General features: G+C 47.7%; 2 protein-coding genes across 3 annotated transcripts; one reads left to right on the forward strand and one right to left on the reverse strand.

Moving 5' to 3' along the window:
• Positions 1 to 210: 210 nt before the first annotated feature.
• Positions 211 to 20108, forward strand: LOC108024265 (homeobox protein invected). The gene is made up of 3 exons (XM_017094152.3): positions 211 to 988; positions 12618 to 13396; positions 18089 to 20108. Exons 1-3 carry the CDS (start codon positions 451 to 453, stop codon positions 19130 to 19132), a joined length of 2361 nt encoding a protein of 786 aa, XP_016949641.1. The 5' UTR covers positions 211 to 450; the 3' UTR covers positions 19133 to 20108.
• A 241-nt stretch (positions 20109 to 20349) lies between these two features.
• Positions 20350 to 21836, reverse strand: LOC108024113 (uncharacterized). 2 transcript variants are annotated; one of them, XM_017093893.2, is made up of 3 exons: positions 21532 to 21836; positions 20493 to 21248; positions 20350 to 20432 (listed from the first exon to the last, which is right to left on the reverse strand). In XM_017093893.2, the coding sequence occupies exons 1-2, from the start codon at positions 21722 to 21724 to the stop codon at positions 20527 to 20529; spliced, it is 915 nt and encodes a 304-aa protein (XP_016949382.1). In that variant the 5' UTR covers positions 21725 to 21836; the 3' UTR covers positions 20350 to 20432; positions 20493 to 20526. The 2 variants fall into 2 exon arrangements, with proteins under 2 accessions (XP_016949382.1, XP_016949381.1); XM_017093892.2 differs by having other exon boundaries at positions 20350 to 21248.
• Positions 21837 to 21922: the final 86 nt, after the last annotated feature.

Raw genomic sequence — 21922 nt, forward strand, 5'->3', positions numbered from 1 at the left:
CAAAGCGGGTGAGCGAGGGAGACGACTGCATGGCGCTGCTAACGCCATCCCCTTCACGCCCGCAAAGATGGCGCTGCGAGTTGTTGTTGCCGGCCCTGTGTGTGGGTGCGGGCGCCGACGCCAGCAGCGAAGCCGACGGCGGCAGCGGCGTTCAACGCGACGCTTTTGCTGGCGTGCAACTCGCTTTTCAATTTCAGTTCGTTTCCGAACGCCGCACCGAACGCTCCAGCGCTCAAAAACACACCGAACAACAAAAAACAAGCCCTCAAAGTAAAATACATGCAGACGCCAAGTGCGTGAGTGAACTTTTTTTCCTGTGCCCGTGTACGTGTGCGTGTGCCTGCCAGCTGCCATGAGAGTGTGCGATAAATAGAAGCTTGGGAACCCGACTCTTTCGAAAACAATCTCAAAACCCCAAGAACCGCTCAGTGCTAAAGTTCCGTCGGCAAAATGCAGGCCACCAAGATGCGAACGCCCTTCGCCATCCAGGAGATCTTGGGCCTGGGCGCCTACCAGCAGCAGAACAGCGCCAGTGCCACGCCCTCGGAGGCGCCGCCCTCGCCGGCAGCCACGCCCCCGCCCTCCGCGAGCACGCCCGCAAACGGCTCGATATCCGCCGGACAGCAACAGCAACAGCAACAACAGCAGCAGCAGCAGCTCCAGCAGCAACAGCAGCAACAACAGCAGATGGACAGTCTCCGGGACTCCCGCTCCATATCGCCGGACGTTTCCAGGCTGTCGGCGGCTGCTGCAGCCGCGGCGGCGGCGGCCGCCCACTGCCAGCTGCCCGTCTTCAACCCGGCCAATTTCTACGCCGCCGCCGGATACGCCGCTGCAGCGGACCCGGGCAACGCGGCGGCCGCCCACCACCACCACATGACCACCTTGGCGGCAGCCGCCTACCTCCGGGGATTCCTGCCGCCCGGCTTCAGCACGCCGCACGAGTTCCGGGGGCACTTCCAGCAGCACTTCGGAGCCCAGTTTGCAGGTGAGTAACTGACCGCGATCCCCGCGGTCCGCGCGGTCCCCGCCTAAGTACTGGCATGGGTATTGAGACCCCATTTCACTTCTTGTGCTACCATCGGCTTGGGCCTTGGCTGGTAGGAGCTACGAACGACTCCCTGCTCTGGTACTCCAAGTTATGTATGATTGGTGAAACCGCAATGCTCGAATGCGCCTTTAGGTGGCCTTGTTTGGCGGAGTTGAGCTTAAAACTCAACGACAAACGCGGAATGTGTTAGCCTGAACTCTGCACTGTAAAGATACAGGTTAACCTATCCTGGGGACTACTTGCAACTAACCTTTGCATTCAAAGAGCTATCTACAAGGTATGGAAATCCTAAAAATGTAAATAATTCAGGGGAGTGCCAATTGTGGACTTGTGCACACATAATTTCATTTGTATTCCGCTTTTAACATTGAGGGTTCCAGGAATTTGTAAATCATTTCACTAAACAAATTAATTTCCCTTCTGAAGACTAGACATGGTTCGAAGTCGATTGGATTGGGACTTGCAAGGCTAAAACAATGTCGAAGTTACATTACTTGCGTTGCGGCACTTCAGCTGGGCGTCCCCTGACCTCGTATCCCAACTAATTTTGGAAAATAAAGCATGAATTGAGCGACAATTCCTCCTGCACTTCGCCAGTGAGCTGCTTCGAATGGGATGAAAGGCGAAAGGGTGGCTAATTAGGGGGAGTGCGGGGAAGGAGCTGCACAGCGCCGAATACTCTGTTGCATCTGCTGTGCGAGTGCAGCCAAGTGGCAACCGCATCTGTCTCCTGCACTTCGCACTCGGCACCCCGAATCTTCCGTCCTCGTCCCCGGTGCCTCGTTCGGGGCCTTGCCACCCGTAGGCCCAACTAATAAGCTCAAAGGGTTGGCAATCGAGTTGCGTCCTCATCGGAGTTAAAACAATGAAGCGACGCGATTAAGCACAGCACAAAGGGCGTGAACGCGGACGCAGGGGAGGTGGCGGGGTCCGAGCTTATTAATACCACTTATCCACTCGGAGAAACGCCTTAGGTCGGGGCTAGCTTTTCCGTTGATACGTCTGGTGATGTCATGTCGCCGGCAATGGCTTTCCCTTCCCGTATAGAGGTTATATTGGTACCACTGCTAATGCAGTACTTGCTGCATCGCAAGTATACAACTACTGATTTCAGCCCTAGCACGCGCGAAATTTCCCCAGTGAGGCTTTCTTGTTTGCCAACATAGTACTACTGATTTTTCCGAGTGTGCACACAGAATGAGGGAGGAGTAGAAGGAGGGGCGTGGCAGGAGCGGCAGCCGTCCTGTCAGCAAAGTGTGAAATCTCCCACACACTTCACTCGAGGCACGATTTCGGGTTCTCTGTGTGTGGATCGCTAATTAAGCGCATAATGTTCAGTGCGATTAGCGAACTCCAGTTGGCACGAGCATCCGTTAAAAGGCGGTGGCCAGTGGAGCTTCAATAGAAGAGGTTCAGGCCCCAGAGAACTACGGACAGTTCGGGAATGGAACCCTATTGGGCCAAGCTCCGAAAGTCCCAAAACGAGCACGTCCAAACAACGCACAAACTGGACTCCCACCACTTTCGGGAGATCGAATAAGTGTCCCCGATGAAGCAGCTTTATTTCAACGACACTGTTTTACTTTTTAATGGGAAATTGCCGACTGATTGGAGCAGAGTGCTGATAGATAACACATGCGATAAGGCAAGTTTGATGTGTGTTCCTTTCAATACATATGCAAAGATAAGTATTCTGCAAAACATAGTACCCAAAATAAAGGAGATACGTCCTATTATTTGTTTGGGAACACAGAGCTCCTGGAACCTTTTCATAAACTGTGATTGTATGTAGGATTGTAGGATTGTAGGATGGTTTTGCTGTTGAGCCCCATTCCCCGGCCCAATGGCCACGCCCCGCACAGTTTCACCCGAATCGCCCGTCTCCTTTCCGCAACATTTCCACACACTCAGATGGCAGACACAATTGTATCCGAGAGCTACACGCACTTAATTTGTTACATTTTCACACTTTACATCTGTTTGTTTGTCATTCCGTTCCCTTTGTGTGGTTCTTCGCCTCGGTTTCTTCGTTTGTCATTCAGTCATTCCGTCATTGTTGACCTTTCCGGGAGCTGCTGCCAACCACTTTAAAGTCGTCTTTATGCCGCTCTTCTCCTAGCTCCACCTTTGCACTGCGCGAAAATGCGGGAGCAGACTTTTTCTAGAGGAAGAATGTCAACTAATTCATTATCAGGGCTTTTATTGATTGATTCTTCTTTAATAACGTACTAATTTACCTGAGAACGACTCTAGGCAACTGGTGTGACCTAATCTATTTCCACTTCACATCGTAAAACTAGAAAAGGTGTTTGTATGTGCCTGATTGGTTGGGTACAACCGGGCTCCCGACCAACTGCTTTGAAGTGGGTGCACAGTTTTTTCGCCTGCGCCTGGCACATCCTTTCCAACTTGTTCTTGGTAGTCATGCCCATCGCAGTCTGTTTGCCGAAGGTCCGTTCGCACTTTGTTTGCACAACAGCAGGAGTTGAGACCCCGGGGCTCCTTACGAGCTGTAAAAAAGGCAACTAACGCCGTGTCCTTTCCCGGTTACCAGATCCTGCTCCGTGGACCTAGGACCCAGGACCCAGGACCCGAGGAGCAAGGGGCGTTAGTTTCGAGGCAAATTGTGTACAAAATAAATCGACTCGAGTGGTTAACCGCAGCTGGAACATTGGCAAATAGCAGAGGCGGGGGTGGGCGAGCAGCATCTTTTCAGTTTTCTTTTCTCGGGCGAAATTGCTACTTGCACGTTGTTAGCCTTAATTTGAGTGGCCATTGAGGAGCTCTCTTTTTACCTCGGCTTTCTAGCTCTAATAAATATTTGCTCGAGAGATCCTTGGCGTATGTTGTGTCCTTTTGTTCGCATCGCCTTCCTCGTGCAATGCAGGCCACTGTTTTCTTTCTCCTTCTCCGCACTGGGAGGGTGTTGGTAATACTGTCCACTTATGTTTTCTTCACACATTTGGCCGAGCAGCCCTGTGAGCCATTTGGTTGTCAGCGCCTCTTGCCTGGCCCATTGTTGTCTTGCCGCCTTAGTCATGTGTAATTTTCCCTGCGCTCTGGAAAGTGAATTTGTCTTAACGACAAATAATTGCGGCCCAATTGGTTTCCCTAATTGGGTTTCCCTAAAGAAATAATTTCACAGCCGATTAACGGCTTTGAGAGAGTGTTTTCTTCAACTTCCACTGATTGAGTAAGTGGTATATTAACCTAAATCACTCAACGGCTGACAAAGAACCATACAAACATTTTGCAAACTTTCTAAGTAGAATTTACTTGTGGTACGGTGAGATTCAGGATCAAAATTCTTGATTTATTGCACTATCCAACTGAAGGGTACAAAAGTTGTAAGAACTAGAGTTAAAATATACTTAAATTAAAAGCATTTTGGTTTGTTTAAGCTTTCCCAACTTGAAGACGAATTTCTTGTTTGCATACCGTTTTTTTCTGCTTAAATTAAAATAAAAATTATCGGCAGTCAACCCATCCCTCAATGCAATGTTTCTCGTCACGCGTGTCCTTGCCGACTGTAAATCAATCCCTCCAATTTTGAAAGCCAAAACTAATTAACACAAAAGAAGCGAAATAAGAGAAAAGGAGAAAAAACCCGAGAAAAATAAAACCTCAAAAAAGTGGCAGCGAAAAGAATCTGTACTGTTCACAAAAAGTAAAGGTGTCTCAGATATTTTTGCGATATTATTGTGCCCAGCATCGCCGCACTTCCGACACAAATCCTTGCACATTTCCTGCCCGTGGGCAAAGGAAATTCGATAGTTTTTCGCACATTTTTCCAAACAAGAGACGAAAACTACTGGGAAAATTCCCAAAAAACTATACACAAATTGCTATATCAAGTGTTAATTATGTGACAATGAGTAGGTCAAAAAAGTAGAAGTAAAAGGAAACGAGAAGGGAAAAGAAAATAACAGCTATTATTTTCCTAATCATTTTTTAATTAGAAAACTTCAAGTTCGGGTTTCAACGAAACGAAACGAAAACAAATATGGACGGATGATACGCGTGGTTTTCATATTTAGGGTTTTTCCCGAAACGTTGCTTCCAGCGAAGTGCAACCGAACTGCAAGTGGCCCCGCTGGATAAACAGAGGGCCAGAAATTGATGACAACAAGTGGCAGGCATTGAAAGGAGCTCGGTCCTACCACCGACCGTCCAAAATTTGAACCAGCTGCATGATCAGCCAAATGCAACCTGGACCACTCCACTTCAGGCTGCAGTTGCACTCGCAGTCGCAGGCGAAGTCGAAGTCGTAGTCGTCGTCGTAGTCGTCGTCGATTTCCTAGGAAGCACTCGAGAGCGGCGTGTAAACAACTCGCACAGACACAGATACAAATGCAGATGGAGATGGAGATGCAGATGCAGATGCAGATACAGATACAGATGCAGATACAGATAAAAGCACAGACACGGATACAGATACAGAGTTGCCATCCTCTTGGCTCTCAGGGTCCGAGATGAAGCCGCAGACTGGAGTCTGCCCCGTACGGCCACAAACTATATAAACCTACAAGGCTAGTCAGCGCATCAGTTAAGTGGCTTTGTTCGCCAGTTTAAGCCGAATCCAATCCCAGTTCCAATCCCAGTCCCAGCTTTAACATTTTCTGCATGATTTTGCAGTTAAGCCCCCAGAGGGCAAACACCTTTCAGTATGCAGCATTTGGGGCCAAGTGGCATTTGGGCAAAAGTGCAGGACAGCAGACGAACATGATGGACAAATTTTTAGCCAGATGCTTTAGGAGTTGCATTTGCCAAATCCAGAATCCGGAGAGAAGGAGTAGGGCAATAGGAACAGATGGTGGCTGAGAATGGGAAACTATTCTCAAGAATGTGAGCCCTGGGAAAGAATTCGATGAATACATTCGAGCATCAGAAGATTCTTTTCCAAACTAGTCTCATTTATCACACCTATGATACTAAATGACTGTATTTAGTGGTAAAATAGGAGGGGGAAAGTAGTCCAGGGTTCCCTTTCATTCCCCATCATCACCCGCAATTACCTCGGCGAGTTTTGGCACTTCAATTGCCGTTAATCGGTTCGAATGCCCAAAACTAGAGAGCTTCTCGAGGACCAGGTCCCGTGGTTGGGCGCCACTTTCGTAACTCACTGCGGCATTTGCCAGCGTTGCGTGTGCGCAAATTGAATATTAAACGTGTTAATCCATTTTATGGCCTCGCAAAGACCCACGTTTGGCGCAGCTTATAAGGGTCTTGTTTTATTCGCCGATCTTAACACACAGCACCCATTTCACGGGGGTGATGTTGCTTCGCCTTTAAAAGGCGTTTGACTCTTTATTAATTTCCCTGTTGACAGCAATTTGCAACGGTACACGAATTTGTTACCACCGAAAAGCATACCCACACATGCAAAGGGGTAAGGGTGGCGCAGTGGCAAGGGGGTGCCACGGGGCGGCGAGGGGTAGGGGTGGTCTGAAGTTATCGGCGTTATATGTGTTTGCAACGGAAAGGCCGGAAAAACTTCCGCATGTGATGATGGGTTAATAAATATTTGAGCGCACACAAACAGGCGTTTTAACACCCTGCTGCCTGCCAGCCGTGTGTGTGTGTTTTTATATTTACCGCTATTTCCGCACAGCACTTACAGTGTTGTAAAACGTAGCCAGCCGAAATGGACAGACCACAAAAGGGTTGTTGGTCGTTTGGCAGCTTGGCTGTTTGGCTGTTTGACTGCTGGCTTGCCGGTCTCGAGTTAGTTGCCCATTTAAATGGAACAGCGTTCCGACCGACCATTTGCGAGGTGGCCCAAATTGGGGGGCGCAAAACTGGTAAGCTGGTTAGGTGGAGGGCTGCTGGCACCCCAAAGTCCTCAGTTCTAACTGTGCACTGCCCGTTTTATGGCCAAATGAATTTTACAAAAGTGAAACATACAATTTGGCTTGGTTTCTGATTCGTAGCTTGTTTTTTGCGGGCCAAAAAACAAGGAGCAGCGAGAGGGTAGAGGTGGATCCAAAAATGGTACTGATAATTTGGCTGCGGAATTGATTGACCCTATTCGGAAAAGTGTTTCCAAGGCCTTTCTCCATAACTTATTCATATTATTTGCCGCAGTAAAAAGGAAGTATATTATCAGACGATCTGAAACCTTTAGAACCAATATCTTGACTAGTTCTTGAAGCATTCGAATAATGCAACGTTCTAACCAATTCGCTCCCAGCACTGTTAACTTGATATAATGACGTAGCTGCATGAATTTCATTAGCTAATAGCTACCTAGTAGAGCCACACCCACTTTGCCAACTACAGAACCCAACTGAACGCGAAATAATGTCTAATTATAAGGTGCAAATGGGGGAAATGGGGGAAATTGGGGAAACGGGGGAAACGGGGGAAAACGGTTTGTGCGCAACAGCGGCGGAGGTAAACGCCGGAGAAAAGCCGAGAAAAGCTCCCGCCTCACTCAAGAGTCTTGCGTATAAATAAATTAAAAGCGGAATAATGCAAAGCGAGACGGCAGCAGCGTTTTTCAAGGAGCCTGCGAAAGGAAAGGAAAATCGCACTAACTACCCAATTATTTCATTCAAGCTTCACTGCTCCGCTGCCGAATGGATGGAAAAACAGAAACGGAAAGCTTTCAAACAAACAAAAAGGAGTGGGGGAAAACGGAGGAAAACACAGCTAGACAACACCAGGAAAATGGCAGAAAATCAGCTTGAAAATCGAAATACAATACACAGCAACAAAGCGTCAAGTGGTTGGGTGGGGTGGCGGCAATTTTTGAGGCAGGGTTTTCAAGGCGAGTAAGCAAATTTAAGCACAGCTCGGAAAATCAATGGCTGCAAATCTGCGAGTAAAAAACACCAGCGAAATTGGAAAATAAGCGTAACACAAAACCAAAACCGGGAAAACGCCGCGGCCCCACAACACCCCACTTGTCTACCGATTTTTTCTTCAATTGTCATTGTCTGATTGTTGTTTTTCCTTTGGCGTTTCTTTCCCTTGTTTTGTTTGAGTATCAACAAGGAAAATAAGTCCTGCGAAAGCTAAGGATACACAAGAACATTTCAGTAAATGGGTCGACGTTTAGGTTATAAGAACAAAAATTGAGATAAATTTACACTTCAATAATTATAATACAGAAAGCATATACAAAGGTTTTTCATATATAATTTGAAAACACATTTTTGAAAGTCAAGGGCCAATCTTATTTCTCTGAATTAACTTATGTCTAGAAAAACAGATGATCCATCTTACCTACAAATCGCTGATATCAGCGGTACCTTTATTTTACTATTAGGGCCTTTAAATGGCTGGACTTAAAAGTGCGACATCCTTCAGAATTCAATTTTAACTACATTGTTCAAACTTTAAGTAGAAACTCTCTCTCTCTCTCTGCCCGGCTACGCGTCTGTTCCGCCCCCACACCCTACACACACACACACAGGTCCGCCATCTTGGAAAAACAACGCCTTTTCGTATTTATTACAGCAGAGGCAATAGCAATAGCAACAATGCAAAGTATGAGCGCAAATGGAGTTAACGAGCTAACTGCGGGACGTCCGGCCACCCGCTCTTCGAGCCCCCCAAAAAACCTTTAAAACCCCCCAACCACTGGCCGAACCCCCCGTAAAGCCCCGAAAATGCTGCTTCCCCCGCGGCGACAAACAACCACCCAGGAACTGGGAGACAAGCCGAAAACGCAACCCCAAAACAAAAAGGCGGTTGTGTAACTACTAACAAGTTGGGAGAGAGCAGCCAACCCACCGCCCAACCGCCCAACCGCCCAACCACCCCACCGCCCACTTGCCTTGCCATTTTTACTTTTACCACTTTGCTCCTCCAACTTATTTACGTCTCCATTACAAATAATTGCGCGTCATATTGGCTCAGCTATACTTAGCCCTCGTCTCTCGCCCAGTCGAGAAAAGCCAACCCCCGGCAGCAGCACCCCTGGAAAATCGCCCGGCACCACCCAATGGGGCAATGTTGCCTTGGCGCAAATAAATGCGTTTTCTTTTTGGCGACCGAAAAGAGAGACGAAAACCCACCCATTTTCCGCCTAGACAACCTTCTACTCGTAAAGTGTAAGTAGTAAATACGCTCGAGTATTATTAACGTAAATGCAAAATTGCCAATTTCGAGTGTATTTCCTGTCAACAGAAATTTTTCTCTTTTTCCTCTCTACAGCGAAAATAAAATTAAACGCAAAAAAAAACAAGAGCTGAGGGAAATATAAATCGCTTGCAAAGGGGCGTAGCTTTCCCTCGGCTTCATCTACTTCTTATATCGCCTGGTGGCACCCATGTGGCCCATCCATAAAATCGCTCAGCTATTACGCAATGTACACTGCAGAAAAACTGTCTGAAATACGACAATTTGGTTATTTTTCTACAGGTGCCTTAGGAAATGAAATCTGAATGCCTAAATAAAATTGATAGTCTAAAGCGTAACATAATAAACTGAAGTAAATGCATTAACAACTGAGTCAGGTTTGAGAAATACATGGTTATTGCCAGCTCTTGGAAATTAAAGTCAGAATCGGCTGGGTAACTTTAAAACCAAGTACCTAGGAGGTAGGAACCTCCCATTTTCCACCGTGTAACCGCGTTGGGAAACGGCCCAAGACAGGCATAGATCCACTCCACTCTGATGCCATTGCCAACCGGTGGTGCTCTCGATGGCGGTGGTTGGTGGGCCTTTATTAATATGTCTGGCAATTTCAATTTGACTTTATTGGTAATTTTACATTTCGACTCTGGACGCTGGCGGGAGGTCCTTTGGAGGATCTGCTACTTGGACGGCTGCCATTTATCAGGAGGAGTTCCTGGGGAGTCCATAAATCTCTTTCGCTCAATGGGATAGGTTATTTGAAAACTGAAGGAGGAACACGAGCTTTCGGGCACAAATTAAAGCTATAAATATGCCTAGTACTGCCAAGTCGAAAATAAAACGAAGCCTCTGGGACAAGTGCTTTAAAGAACAAGAATCACGTATGTGCCGTTTAAGAAAACTGAAACCTATTTTCCCTTACGTATTATTAATCCAAAATCGTAGTCACATGGAAAAAACTACGGAAAGGTAGCTGTATAACTAAGCCCCGAACTCAATAAGTGCGGCAATAAATTGGCATATTATGGTAGCCGCTTCACTGGGCTGTTAATGCAATTCATGGAATGCCGCACAGAACAAAAGCCATTCGATCAAATTATTGCTTAATTGAACAATTAATCGAGGCACAAAGGATCCCGAAAGGATACTCGACCAAGGGATAGGACACAAAGGAGGCGGCGGTATACGGTATACATTTCACCCCCACCCGCCACACCATCCTGCAATCCACAAAAGCCAGGAAAAGAACTACGAGTACATATCAAATTAATTTGGGCGGAAAATGAGCCAGAAAAACTTGACGAAACGGGAATGAAAGTGGACAAGAAAAATGGCAAATGGAAAAGTTGGGAGACGGCACAAAATATCGCATGACCGAAAACAGAAAATCAAGCAACTCATGCCCCGATTGACTTGCCCGAGTAGCAAATTAAATTAGTTGACGAACCGAACAGAACTGAACACATCGGAAAATAAGTGAGCTGGACCAGACCAAGCTGCACACTGGAAAAACAATTTTTGTTTCATGTATGTTTTAGTACTGGCCCCTTCTTCCTGGCCCCTTTAGGATTTTTACGGGAATACACCTATGAACACGACTTCAAATAATTTCGGATTAAAGTCCGCCTCTTACCAATGTTCCTGCAAGCCATCTCACTTTGTGTTTATTTTAAGGCTGAGTCTTTTTTCCCTGTGTAGTCGACATCGATAGCTGGCCAAAGTGGCTGACCACTCATCGCCCTCTCCCTCTCCCTGTACATATATTTATATACGTATCAGTAATATTACTATTTATAAGTGTGCGAGTGCTTTTAAAGCATTTTGCGAGGGTCTGACTTGGGCTTCGGAGCGTCTATGAATATAGGGGATGCAGAGGGGGTGGGTCAGCTGTCGTTTGCTGACCAGCTAATTGTTAATTGATGTGTGTCTAATTGTGCCGCCAAAGTAGCCAGGCAATAAAAGCACCGCTCAAGCACAGTAACTCGAGGGACGTACACGTATTTATAGAGATCTGGAAGGGAACCCTTGGACCAAACTGGTTTGAATGTGGAGCACATTTTGGTTTTATAAATACAGGTTTCTAAATATGGCTTTAGATACGGTTGCAATAGCTATAAATCATTTGAATATAGATTATTTGAGAGTTCAAATACAACCGTAAAGATCCAATTACTCAAATCATGGAGGCTAGAAGTGCAGTTTGGTTACCCATTCTGGACCCCAATGGAATTACGAAACAATCGGCTTAAAATTTCCACCCACGCCTAGAGAAAAATTTAAATGTAGCGTACTAGAGGATTCATCCCACGATACAATAAGTGAAGCTATAGAATCTAGAAGTACAATTTTTGGTTCCCATTCTGAAAGCTTTTAGGAAAACGAAAAAAACTCATAAGAAATACATAGGGCGTAATTGTATTCTTAATTTTTGAAGGTATTTTTACTTCTAGCACGAGGAGGTACATATGTATCAAATGAACTAACAACCCTCTTTAAAATACTACACGAAATACGTATATTTAAAAAAAAAACCGTAATCTGATTGAAATTCTGTAGAAAAATTAATAGATTGGTTAAATTAAGTGGCCGGAAGTCCACCGAAAAACGCCAAGACTTTTCGTGTTTGTCCACCTTCACATCATCGTCATCAGTACCACACACCACCGCCATTATCATCAAATTCATCCTTGTGGATCGGCTCCTTCTAGCAATCACAATAGCACGCCCTGTGCAACACGCCTAAGCCGATTCGCGTTTAATTTGAGACCGAAAAAGGGCTAAACCACTTAACACTCTAACACCCTAATTGTCAAAACAAAGCAGGCACACGAAACCGTCCTCTTCCTCCGCTTTCTTCTTCGAGGAGCAGAGCAGGGAAAAGAAAATATTTGCCATCTGAGGGTGTGTTGCTATTTTCTCGGCTTTCTAGGAAGGTGCAAATACAAACACATTTAACCCTTTGCTGACATTTGAATAAAATCCAGGCAACTTGTCAAAATCTGCGCGACACATCGAGTTGAATGGGCACGGAGCGATTTTCCAGCTGCCGCTTTATCGTGTGCGAAAAATCGACTTCTCGAATATCTGTCAGCCATTGTCTGCCATTTAAAGGAAATAGGATTTGCCACAAGGATTGGGTTATGGTTTTCGGGCCAGGGTCTTTGCTCGGTTTCGGGGCCACATCCTACGACATGTGTTTAGCAAGCGCCAGGAATTCGAGCAAGCATTGGCGTACGGAAGGGGGTTGACGACTTCCCAGAAATATGATTACAGATACAAAATGAGTATAGATAATCACATTTATTTTTTTCCTCAAAAGCGATGCCACACTTAAATACAGCCTTACATCTTTAAGATTTGTTAATTTGTTGTTTTGAATATCCAAGCTATTAAAGACAAAACTTATGGATTTTACAGAATATTGTATTAAAATTCAAAAGGCTAAGGGGAAAGCAACTAAACTTTGTTCCTTCTACCTCCGCAGAACAAGCCGCCGCCCGAGGCCAGGAGTATGCCAGCAGTTTGGCCAATGCCAGTGGTGACGAGCAGTCGCCGAGCAAAAGCAGTTCTTCGGGCAACGGGTCCGGAGGATCGGGATCTGGTTCCGGGGGCTCCGGATCGGGAGGCTCCAATCAGACCTCCAATGGCCTGGGACATTTGGGTTCGCCAACGGCCAGCAATGGCGGCTCCGCCGGGGGAAGCGGAATCAGTGGATCGGGTGGAGCTTCTGCAAACTCCGGGAGCACCTCCTCCTCATCCGCTGGAAACGGCGGAAACTCAGCCAGCCGCTCGTCGCCCGCTGGTCCGCATCACTCGGCAGCCCTGGCCGCCCACCAGCACGCAGCGGCTGCTGCGGCCGCCGCCCATCATCACGCCGCAGCGGCCGCCGCCGCCCATCATGCCCACCACGCCCACGCCCAGGCACACGCTCACGCCCACGCCCATGTGCACGCCCATGCTGCCCACGCTGCCCATGCAGCCCACGCCCATGCCCATCATGCCGAGGCGTTCCTGGGGGCCGCTGGCGGACCTGGAGGTAATCCCAACAGCCTATTGGCCGCCCATGGCGCCGATGTCCTCGTTGGCCCCGGCGGAACGGGGCCCGGGGGAAAGAAGAAGAACAAGAGGCGTCATGGCAGGACGATCTTCACTAGCAGCCAGCTGGAGGAGCTCGAGAAGGCCTTCAAGGAGGCGCACTATCCAGATGTGAGTGCCCGGGAGCTGCTGTCCATGAAAACCGGCCTGGCCGAGGATCGCATTCAGGTGAGGAGTCCGCCATATTCGATATAAGCATAAGGCAGTGATATTTCGATACATCTTACTCTTAGTTGAACGTGGTTTTCTGACTGTATAACTTCACGGGTCACCCCAGGAGTTCTTTGACTCAAGCCGCGTAAATCAGGGATTCTCCACTTTGGGTTGCGGCTTTCTTTTTAATGGGGAAATGGGGGCTATCAGGCCGTCACGTAGCAATGCGGAATCAAGCTGAGGATGCGCGAGCTTCCTTCTGCCATTTTTATGGCTATCCTCCTCCTCCATCCTGAACTGGAAAGGACTGCAATCAAAAGCGGATTCGATCCGAGGGGAGTGTTTCGTGGCCCCCGTAGAGGAAATTTCAAAATGGGGAGTGCACATGGCACTTGGCAAGTGTTGCCGCACGTAATGAGGCCTCGCTGATTACGTAATTACGAATGCACACAATTGCAATTGCAACGTCCAAGTAGCGAAACAAAAACGGAAACGGAATGAAGTAAGAAAACGTGGCACTCGGCACTCGCCGACACTCCAAAAAATGCACGAAAAATTCGATACAAGAGCTCGCGAGGTGCGAGCTTCAAAATTGCAAATTATATTTTCCAAAGCGCCCGTTCCATTAATACGAACTGAACCGGGGGGTAAATAATAGGAATTAGAGCTGCAAAGAGGCCTTACATCACCAACGAAAAGGGGTTTCAATGTCTTCAGGACATGGGAAAGACAAAATGTTATTTCGAAATTACATTAGACTTTTGACCACTTTTTCACATAAAATTGTGTTCAGGTAAAGAAGCTATGCCCTATGGTGAAGGTTGGGTCCCTAACAAAAACTCGTTACCACATTCAAGTTTTTTTGAAACGAAATAATGGAATGTTCTGTTAGTAAACTTGAAAATACAGTTTTGGATTAGATGTCCTGACGTAATTATTTGCTGTTGTTTATGATTCGCAATCATGACAGTTTTCACTTTGGGGACTTCCCCCTAATAAATCAACCCACTTTTCGTAACTCCCGTTATTCCATTAAGCACTTGAAAACCCGCAAGATGGCGCCACATCAATTGCACCGTATGTGGGGGTGTGACTGCACCCTGCTCTTTGCATTTGTGTGCGAAAATCAAATTAACAAGCACAATTGGCCGAAAGGCAAAGGAAACAACACCAAAAAAGCCGACAGTCGGGGCGAATGTAGAAGAAGAGAAGCAGTAAACATAATACCAAAACATCCACACACATGCAAATACACTTCAATTAAGTGCAAATATGGCGCGCAGCTGGAAAAGAGAGTGGCGCAGGAGACGGGAAAGGATGGTGAGGAGGGTGCGGAGGGTGAGGAGGAGAGGCAATCATTAGCAGCACTATAAGAATGGGCGGAGAAAGAGGAGGGCGAAAGAAGAAGAGGGAGTGGAAAGGGGAAGAGGAAGAGGAAGAGAAACGGCAGCCATGCAAATTTGCAGAAAACAACGGCAAATATCGAAGCCACCATTCAAAGTTCTCTCCTTCTCTCTCTTTTTGTGTTTTTTGCCTGCCGTTTTTAATTGCATTTCAGCTTGCGTGCAGTTCGCGCATTATGGGTACGTTTTCCTGCACTTCTTCCCCTTTTTTGCATAATTTTCCCCTTTGAAACGAAGTAAAAGAAACATTGCCAAACACGTTTTTCGGCCTCCCTCTATCTCTTTCTCGGAAATCACTCGCTCTCTCTTGCTCTTGTCGGCTTTCCCTGCTGGACTGGAAGTTCACAAAATGTTGCCGTGGTCGAAAGCCACCGTCCAGGCGACAAGGGCGTCGCAATCCCAATGCAACATTGTTAGTGCCTATCGACCTTGGATACTTGGAAGTGTATTGATGCCTAGACCATGTCCAAACGGTTCGGGCTTATATTAATAGGTTTTAGACCATTCGAACCCGATTTTGAAAATCGCTTTATAACTCCATCCATATCATATATTGTGTAAAGAGCCGGAAAGGTTAAGTTCATGGTTTTAAAAACGTATTTACCAAATAAATGTTTAGTTTGGATGGGACGTTTTTGTCACCCAGCCAAGGTGTGAAAATGACGAAGCTAGGATCGCACACATGACTGCCGGTTTTTAAACTTACTTTCCATTCTCTTTCGCCGCTTTCATAGTCCCTTGTTGCTAATTTCCACACGCATTAACAGAAAAAAGGCAAAAACAAAGGGTAGACCCTTCCAGAAAACATGAGAAAAGCAATCGGATTTTAAAACAATGCAAATTGCATTAAAAAAATCAGATTGCACTCCACCGCATGTTCAAATTTGTTCAATTTTGACAACAAATGCGGTAAAACTGCCACTTTTAGCTCGCGATTTTCGGAAGACAAAGGGCACTGCACTTCAAAGAAAAAAAAGAGCAACTGTTCGTATTTCAAAATCTTTTGAGAGTTTTAAGCTGCTAAAATTGGAAAACAAAGGAATATTTGGTTCAAACAAGACACAAGCTCGTTTCCCTTAAATATATTTTTGAATTTCAAAGAAAACTTCCCAACAGCAGGTAAAAACTTCGAACTACATCGGGCTTAGAACAATCATAAGTATATTGTGTTTCGAACGGGTCTCCGTGTATAGGAATAACAGCTAAACTACGTTTTTTCCAAGTGATGCAAACGCCGACATTGGGCATAACGCTCTAGCCAAATGCATTTTCGAAATAATGCAAATTGCACCTACAGAATTAAAGCAGCCTACACCGTGCAATGCATTTTTATACTGCATAGCACATAACAGCATGCTCAGCAACAATTGCAAAGTGCACCCTCTGTATTCATTTTTGCACAATTTGGTGGCTCCTTGCACTAATTACACACTTTGAGTCTCTTTTCTCCTGCGCTTTTGATGAGCCGTTAATATCAACGCACCACTAGCAGAGGGAAAACGAATTACAAATGGTTATGCATAATTATGTAATTAACATTTAAGCAAAGGAGGTTACGGCTGCAACAAAGCATTTAACAACTCCTCAAGGAAGGTTGCCAGAAAGGTTGTTTTTCGATGGGCATCAGAATGGGAATTATTTTTACCAACGAAGATATAGTGTTTCTTGTCCTCACAGGCACACGCGCAGACTGCGGAAAGTATGCCCTTTTGGCTACTTTAAAAAGTCGTTTATCACGGCATTAGCGGCGCTGATTGAGTTTGCCCGCCCAGGACCGTCGCACCCCAGCACCGGCACTCCGGATAGATAGATACATATATTTCTGGACGCGGACTGGGACTCGGGGGTGTTAAGTGTTGTCAACTCAAGCAGATTTAATTTGCCATGTTTTCGCTTTGCTTTTCGTGCTGCTCAAGTGCAACAATAAACAAGGCAAACAACTGTAAATGCAAATGTTGACATCACACCGACGGATTGAAAAACCAGAACTTCAGCGGGGCATGAAGCAAGGCGGCCGCGTGGCGGGGAATTTAAAGCGATTCGGTCCTTGGAGAATTGCGGCACATGTCGCTGCGTCAGCAACCCTGGGAAAACTTGAACTTTCCAACAGAAGATTAAGCTGTCCCCGGGGAAGAGGGCAGAACGCCGCAAACTTGTCTGCGAAAATTGAAAATTGACCGTTTAATGTTGTCGGCTGGCAGCATTTCCTGTAATGGTTCATATTATCTCTAATGTTGTTACTAATAACTACTCGAGCAGCCGGGGGATGCGCGACAAGTGTTGTTGCGGGGGCGGAGGAGGGCGAGAACGGCGAGAAGGGCGGGAAGAAAGGGCAGGAGGGGAAGTCCCCGGTAAATTAATTAGTTTTTGGTCGCCTTTGTCCCGGCGAACTCCCCGCCCCGGGGTCCTGATTCAACAACAATCGCAGGGCTCGAGGTAATCCCGGAAAAATATTGTCGGTGGCGCAAATTTCTTAATTAATTTGCACTTGCACAGTGAAGTGCAGCGAGTTATTTAGAAAGTTAATTGCTGGGGAACTCAATTTGGTAGCCCCTTTCCACGGCGAAACATCCAACTACAGCCGGGATGTACTGGAAGCACGCGCTAGAACGCGGGTTCAGCCAAGATGGGCTGCGCTTACCTCCTCGTTGATCGGGGGGCGTTGATCGGGGAAGAGGAGATCGCAGGAACGGGTCCACAACTAACACTCGCGAAACTAGTCGGGGTGCGCGACCAGCGGCCGTCTTCACTGCTTCACTTGCACGTAGGAACTGACTAGCCCGACTTGAGCTCGAGGGCTTCCCGGTGGAGTGGAGACTGGAGCTGGAAGGGAGAGCAGAGGGAGACTTCTAGGGAAACCGTTCATGGGCTTGGCTCAGGGAAAGCTCTCATTGACACTCTTGCCAGTGGGCACTGACATGAGCCCGGTCCAGGCAGAACGGTGAGCGCGGAGCATAGGTCTGAGAGGGAGAGCGGAAGGTGTGGGTGTTGTATATGGAAACTGTCACTAGCAGCCTGACTTGGGGAGGCGAGAAACCGTTCATTGACAGTCTTGCTACCTGACCCTCCCTAAGGAAAGCTCGGGTGACTCGCTCTCTGACAAAATATTCCGTTTTAAAAATCAAGCCAATAGCAAACACTTATACACATATATGTGTACGCATACAAATACATGGTAGTGCATAGGGAAAATGATGAAATGATGCATAGGCTTGCACTTAACCCCGAAGAGTGATAAGGAGACAGCCAAGAAAACCCCATCCCGCAGAGATCACTAATTTGGGCTCCCTTGTTTTTCCTGCAGGTGTGGTACCAGAACCGCCGGGCCAAGTGGCGCAAGACCGAGAAGTGCTGGGGCCACAGCACCAAGATGGCGGAGTACGGTCTCTACGGGGCGATGGTCCGGCACTCGCTGCCCCTGCCGGAGACCATCATAAAGTCGGCCAAGGAGGACGAGTCGGTGGCTCCCTGGCTGCTGGGCATGCACAAGAAGTCCCTGGAGGCCGCCGAGCTGCTGAAGAGCGACGAGAGCGACCGCGAGACCCCGACCTCGGACGATACGAACACCAGCTACTCCGCCGGCAGCACCCACAACTCCCCGATCTCAAGCTTCTCGATCTCACGGCTGCTCTTCGACGCACCGCCGCCGGCGGCGGGTTCCGCCGGGGGCAAGGGGCACCACCACCACCACAAGGGGCACCACCACGCCCACGTTCACGCTCAGGCGCAGGCGCACGCCCACATGCTGCTGCACCACCAGCAGCATCACTTGCACGGCGGAGAGCCGTCGCTGCAGCAGCAGCAGGTGGCCGGGTCGGGATCGGGGTCCGGATCCGGATCCGGGGCAGGCTCGGCTGGTCCGCCGGCCCACCACCCGTACAACCAGCAGCAGCACCTGCACCACCTGCAGCAACTGCAGCAACAGCAACAGCAGCAGACGCAACAGCAGCAGCACCACCACCACCCGGTGCACCACATGCACCACCACAATGCAGCCGGATACGCCGAGGCCGCAGTGGCCGCAGCGGCAGCCGCAGCAGCCGTGGCTGCAGCAGCGAACGCGCGGAGCGCAGCAGCCGCCGCTGCGGTGGCGGTGGCCTCCGCGTCCTCCGCCGTGACCATCGCCGAGTCCGAGGCTGAGGAGGAGCAGGACGACATCGAAGACATGGAGCTGGACAAGGACTGCGAGCTGGAGGAGGACGTGGAGCCCGTGGACAACGACAACGAAGGGGACCTGGACGCGGACCCCGAGATAGACATCTGCGACGACCACGACGAGGAAGTGCGTCTGCAGGAGCAGCTCCTGCTCAAAGTCAAGCAGGAGCAGGCCCACCACGGACCAAGATGAAACATGTACATCGACGTGTTGTTCTAAGGACAACGATAAACCCACGGGATTCGAACGCATCCGGCTAAATGCAATGAACGTTTTCTAAGCATAGACGAGCTTTTTGGTCTGGGCTGTGCGCTGTCCTCGAAGTGTTTTCAGAACAAATGTCAAAGCCACTTCAGGTCCTCAGGCCAACACAGCCCAGGCTGAAAACCTCAAGTTAAAGGCATTACATTTATAACAAACGAAAAACAAAGCATAAACTTAGAGCCTACAACAATTTTTTTCATACACCTAAGCTGCACGAGTAATTAACCTATATATGATCATATATTCTCTCATTTTTTAGTGTAAATATTAAATTATTACGAACATGAAGGAACACAGACATTAGCGCGTAAAAAGAACTGCAACGATTTGCAACATTTTTAAAATATGCTAAATGTGATTTACTTTAGTTGTCAATTCTAAACAAGGCTTTTTATGGTTTAAGACTTTTTTTTGCATATTAAGTTTAGTGATTTTTTTAACAAACCCTCCTTCCTGTAAAAAATGTACATACCAATCAAAATTCAATCAATCCAACTACGTATATGTACATGTGCTACAACCTGAATCGCAAAACAGTCCACTGCCTCCGGCCTAATTGTTCCCTACTTTTCCCTCATATCTCTTTCCTTAACAAAAACAAAGATACATGGACACAGCAATTGTGTAATTAGTTACAAACAAAACCAATCCACATACAATACACATACTTATATATGAAGCTAGATGAAATAAAATGGATGATACATAAAATACAACTGGCTGTGCTATTTTCTGCTTTAATTTCGACTGGGCGACTGGGGTTCTGTGAAAAGTCCTGGCACACTAGGGAGTGCAGAAATAGATATAACGAGTACTATCTTATGTTCAAAAAACAGTCATTATCGGGACTATTAAATGCCACTCGCTTGAAATGTATGGTTAGAAAAGGAACGATCTATAAAAAGAGTAAACAATATCCAACGTCATTCCATCCCATTCAAAATGTTTGCAGCTCGGTAGTTACATGACATACGGACACATGACGGCTTTTCCCGTTACACGATGTAATGTAAGAACTTCGTGTAGGGAAAAAGCTGTAAGTTACATGCTATGTAGATGCGGGTCGTGTAAAGTAGCGTGTCAAACGCATGTAACAGTCCCATGTCAAATCCGCTGTAAACTGCCGTTGTGATGTAGTTGAATGATTGTATCTTACGGGAATTTATTTCTACTTTAAAAGGCCAGGTTGTGCAGCTTTCCTGACACACAGAGGGAGCTCTATGAGTGTCTAAGCAGTGCTGTCATATCAAAACAGGGGTATTTCAGGATAGCGCTCAAAGTTGCATACCTTTTGCACCGGATCCTTCGAGCTCCTACAGCGGTCACTCATTCATGATGAACTGCAGAAAGCGGCGGTAGTTGATGCCCCGCTCGCACCTGGTGTCCTCCATTCCCTGGGTGAGCAGCTGCAGCTCCTCGCCGGTGAAGCGCTCCTCGTTCCGATTCAGCAGCTCCAGCAGGCGGTTGGGCTCGATGAATCCGGAGCTCATGGGATCCGAGCGGCGAAGGGCGTCGATGAACTCATCCCTTTTGGCCATGTCCATGTCGATGGCATTGCGCCCCACCGCCTGCAGGTAGAGCCTGGCCTGCAGGAGCCGCTCCTCCGCCTGCTCGTCCTTGGCGAACACCCGCTGCACCAGGTGCTCGTAGTGCACATTGCCGGCGATGTCCGAGGCGCAGTGCAGCAGGCTGAAGACCTCCGCCTCTTCCAACCGGTCGCCCATGGTGGTCAGCATGCGGCGCAGCTCGGAGTAGGGCAGCACCCCAGTGCCCCTCGGATCGCGGTTGCGCAGGACCTGCAGCACGTCCTCGACCGATGGGCTTTCGTCCTCCTCGGCCAACTGGCAGTAGAGTGTGAGCACCAGCTCGAAGGACGCCCGTTGGAAGAACGCCGCCCCCACCGGTCCCATTGCCTCACGCCGACGCAAGTGGTCCGCCAGGCGTGTCGCCAGCCAGTGGTCACTTGGACTCAAGCCCATGGTGCGGAGGCAGTCCGCCACATCCGAGAGTTCTATGCTGGCCCCAGGATCCAGGCACCTGAAGCCTTCGGGAGACACAAGGAAGAATGATCAGATGTAGTATGCACTTACAGTAAAAGCTTTCGTTTGAAAGGGCTCGAGGGGTATGTTAGGAGCAAGGCGTTGCACTTGCAGTTGTATAGCTAAAATCTGATAAAATCTATGAGTGAAACAGTAAAGTCAACGCTCAGATCCTCAAAATGTTGAATCCGTAGGGATGCCTTAAATGCTCTATGGCACCTCGTACACGCGGGTGACAGAAGAGCCGCTGCTGAATTTTGTACGAATTGATACTATGGTTGCACACACCCTCTGATCCCGCTTCCGTTTCTGTTTCTGCTTCGGATCCCGCTCCATTGCCATTATCTACGAACAGATCGAAAGTGCTCCGCAGCTTGGGAACTTCTGGCAGCATAGCCATCAGCTCCGATTGCTTGTGGAAGAATCCGAGTCTGCTGGTGGATCGCAGCTGATTGAGCTGAGGCTCCCGCTTCCCCTTCATATTAATTTTGTCCAGCCCTGGATATGAATAACAATTTATACATGTACTAGGAAACACAAATTTTTAGGGCGCCAAATGAAAGTAGACTTTTAGACGGATGACATCGAAGCCAAAGAATGCTAGCTTTAAAACTAAAATCGGATTTAGAGTAGAAAGTAAAGTTCCCCGGTTTCAATGCCAATCGATCGGGCATCCGAT

The sequence above is a fragment of the Drosophila biarmipes genome, chromosome X, assembly GCF_025231255.1.
Source record: "Drosophila biarmipes strain raj3 chromosome X, RU_DBia_V1.1, whole genome shotgun sequence".
In the NCBI taxonomy this organism is placed as follows: domain Eukaryota; kingdom Metazoa; phylum Arthropoda; class Insecta; order Diptera; family Drosophilidae; genus Drosophila; species Drosophila biarmipes.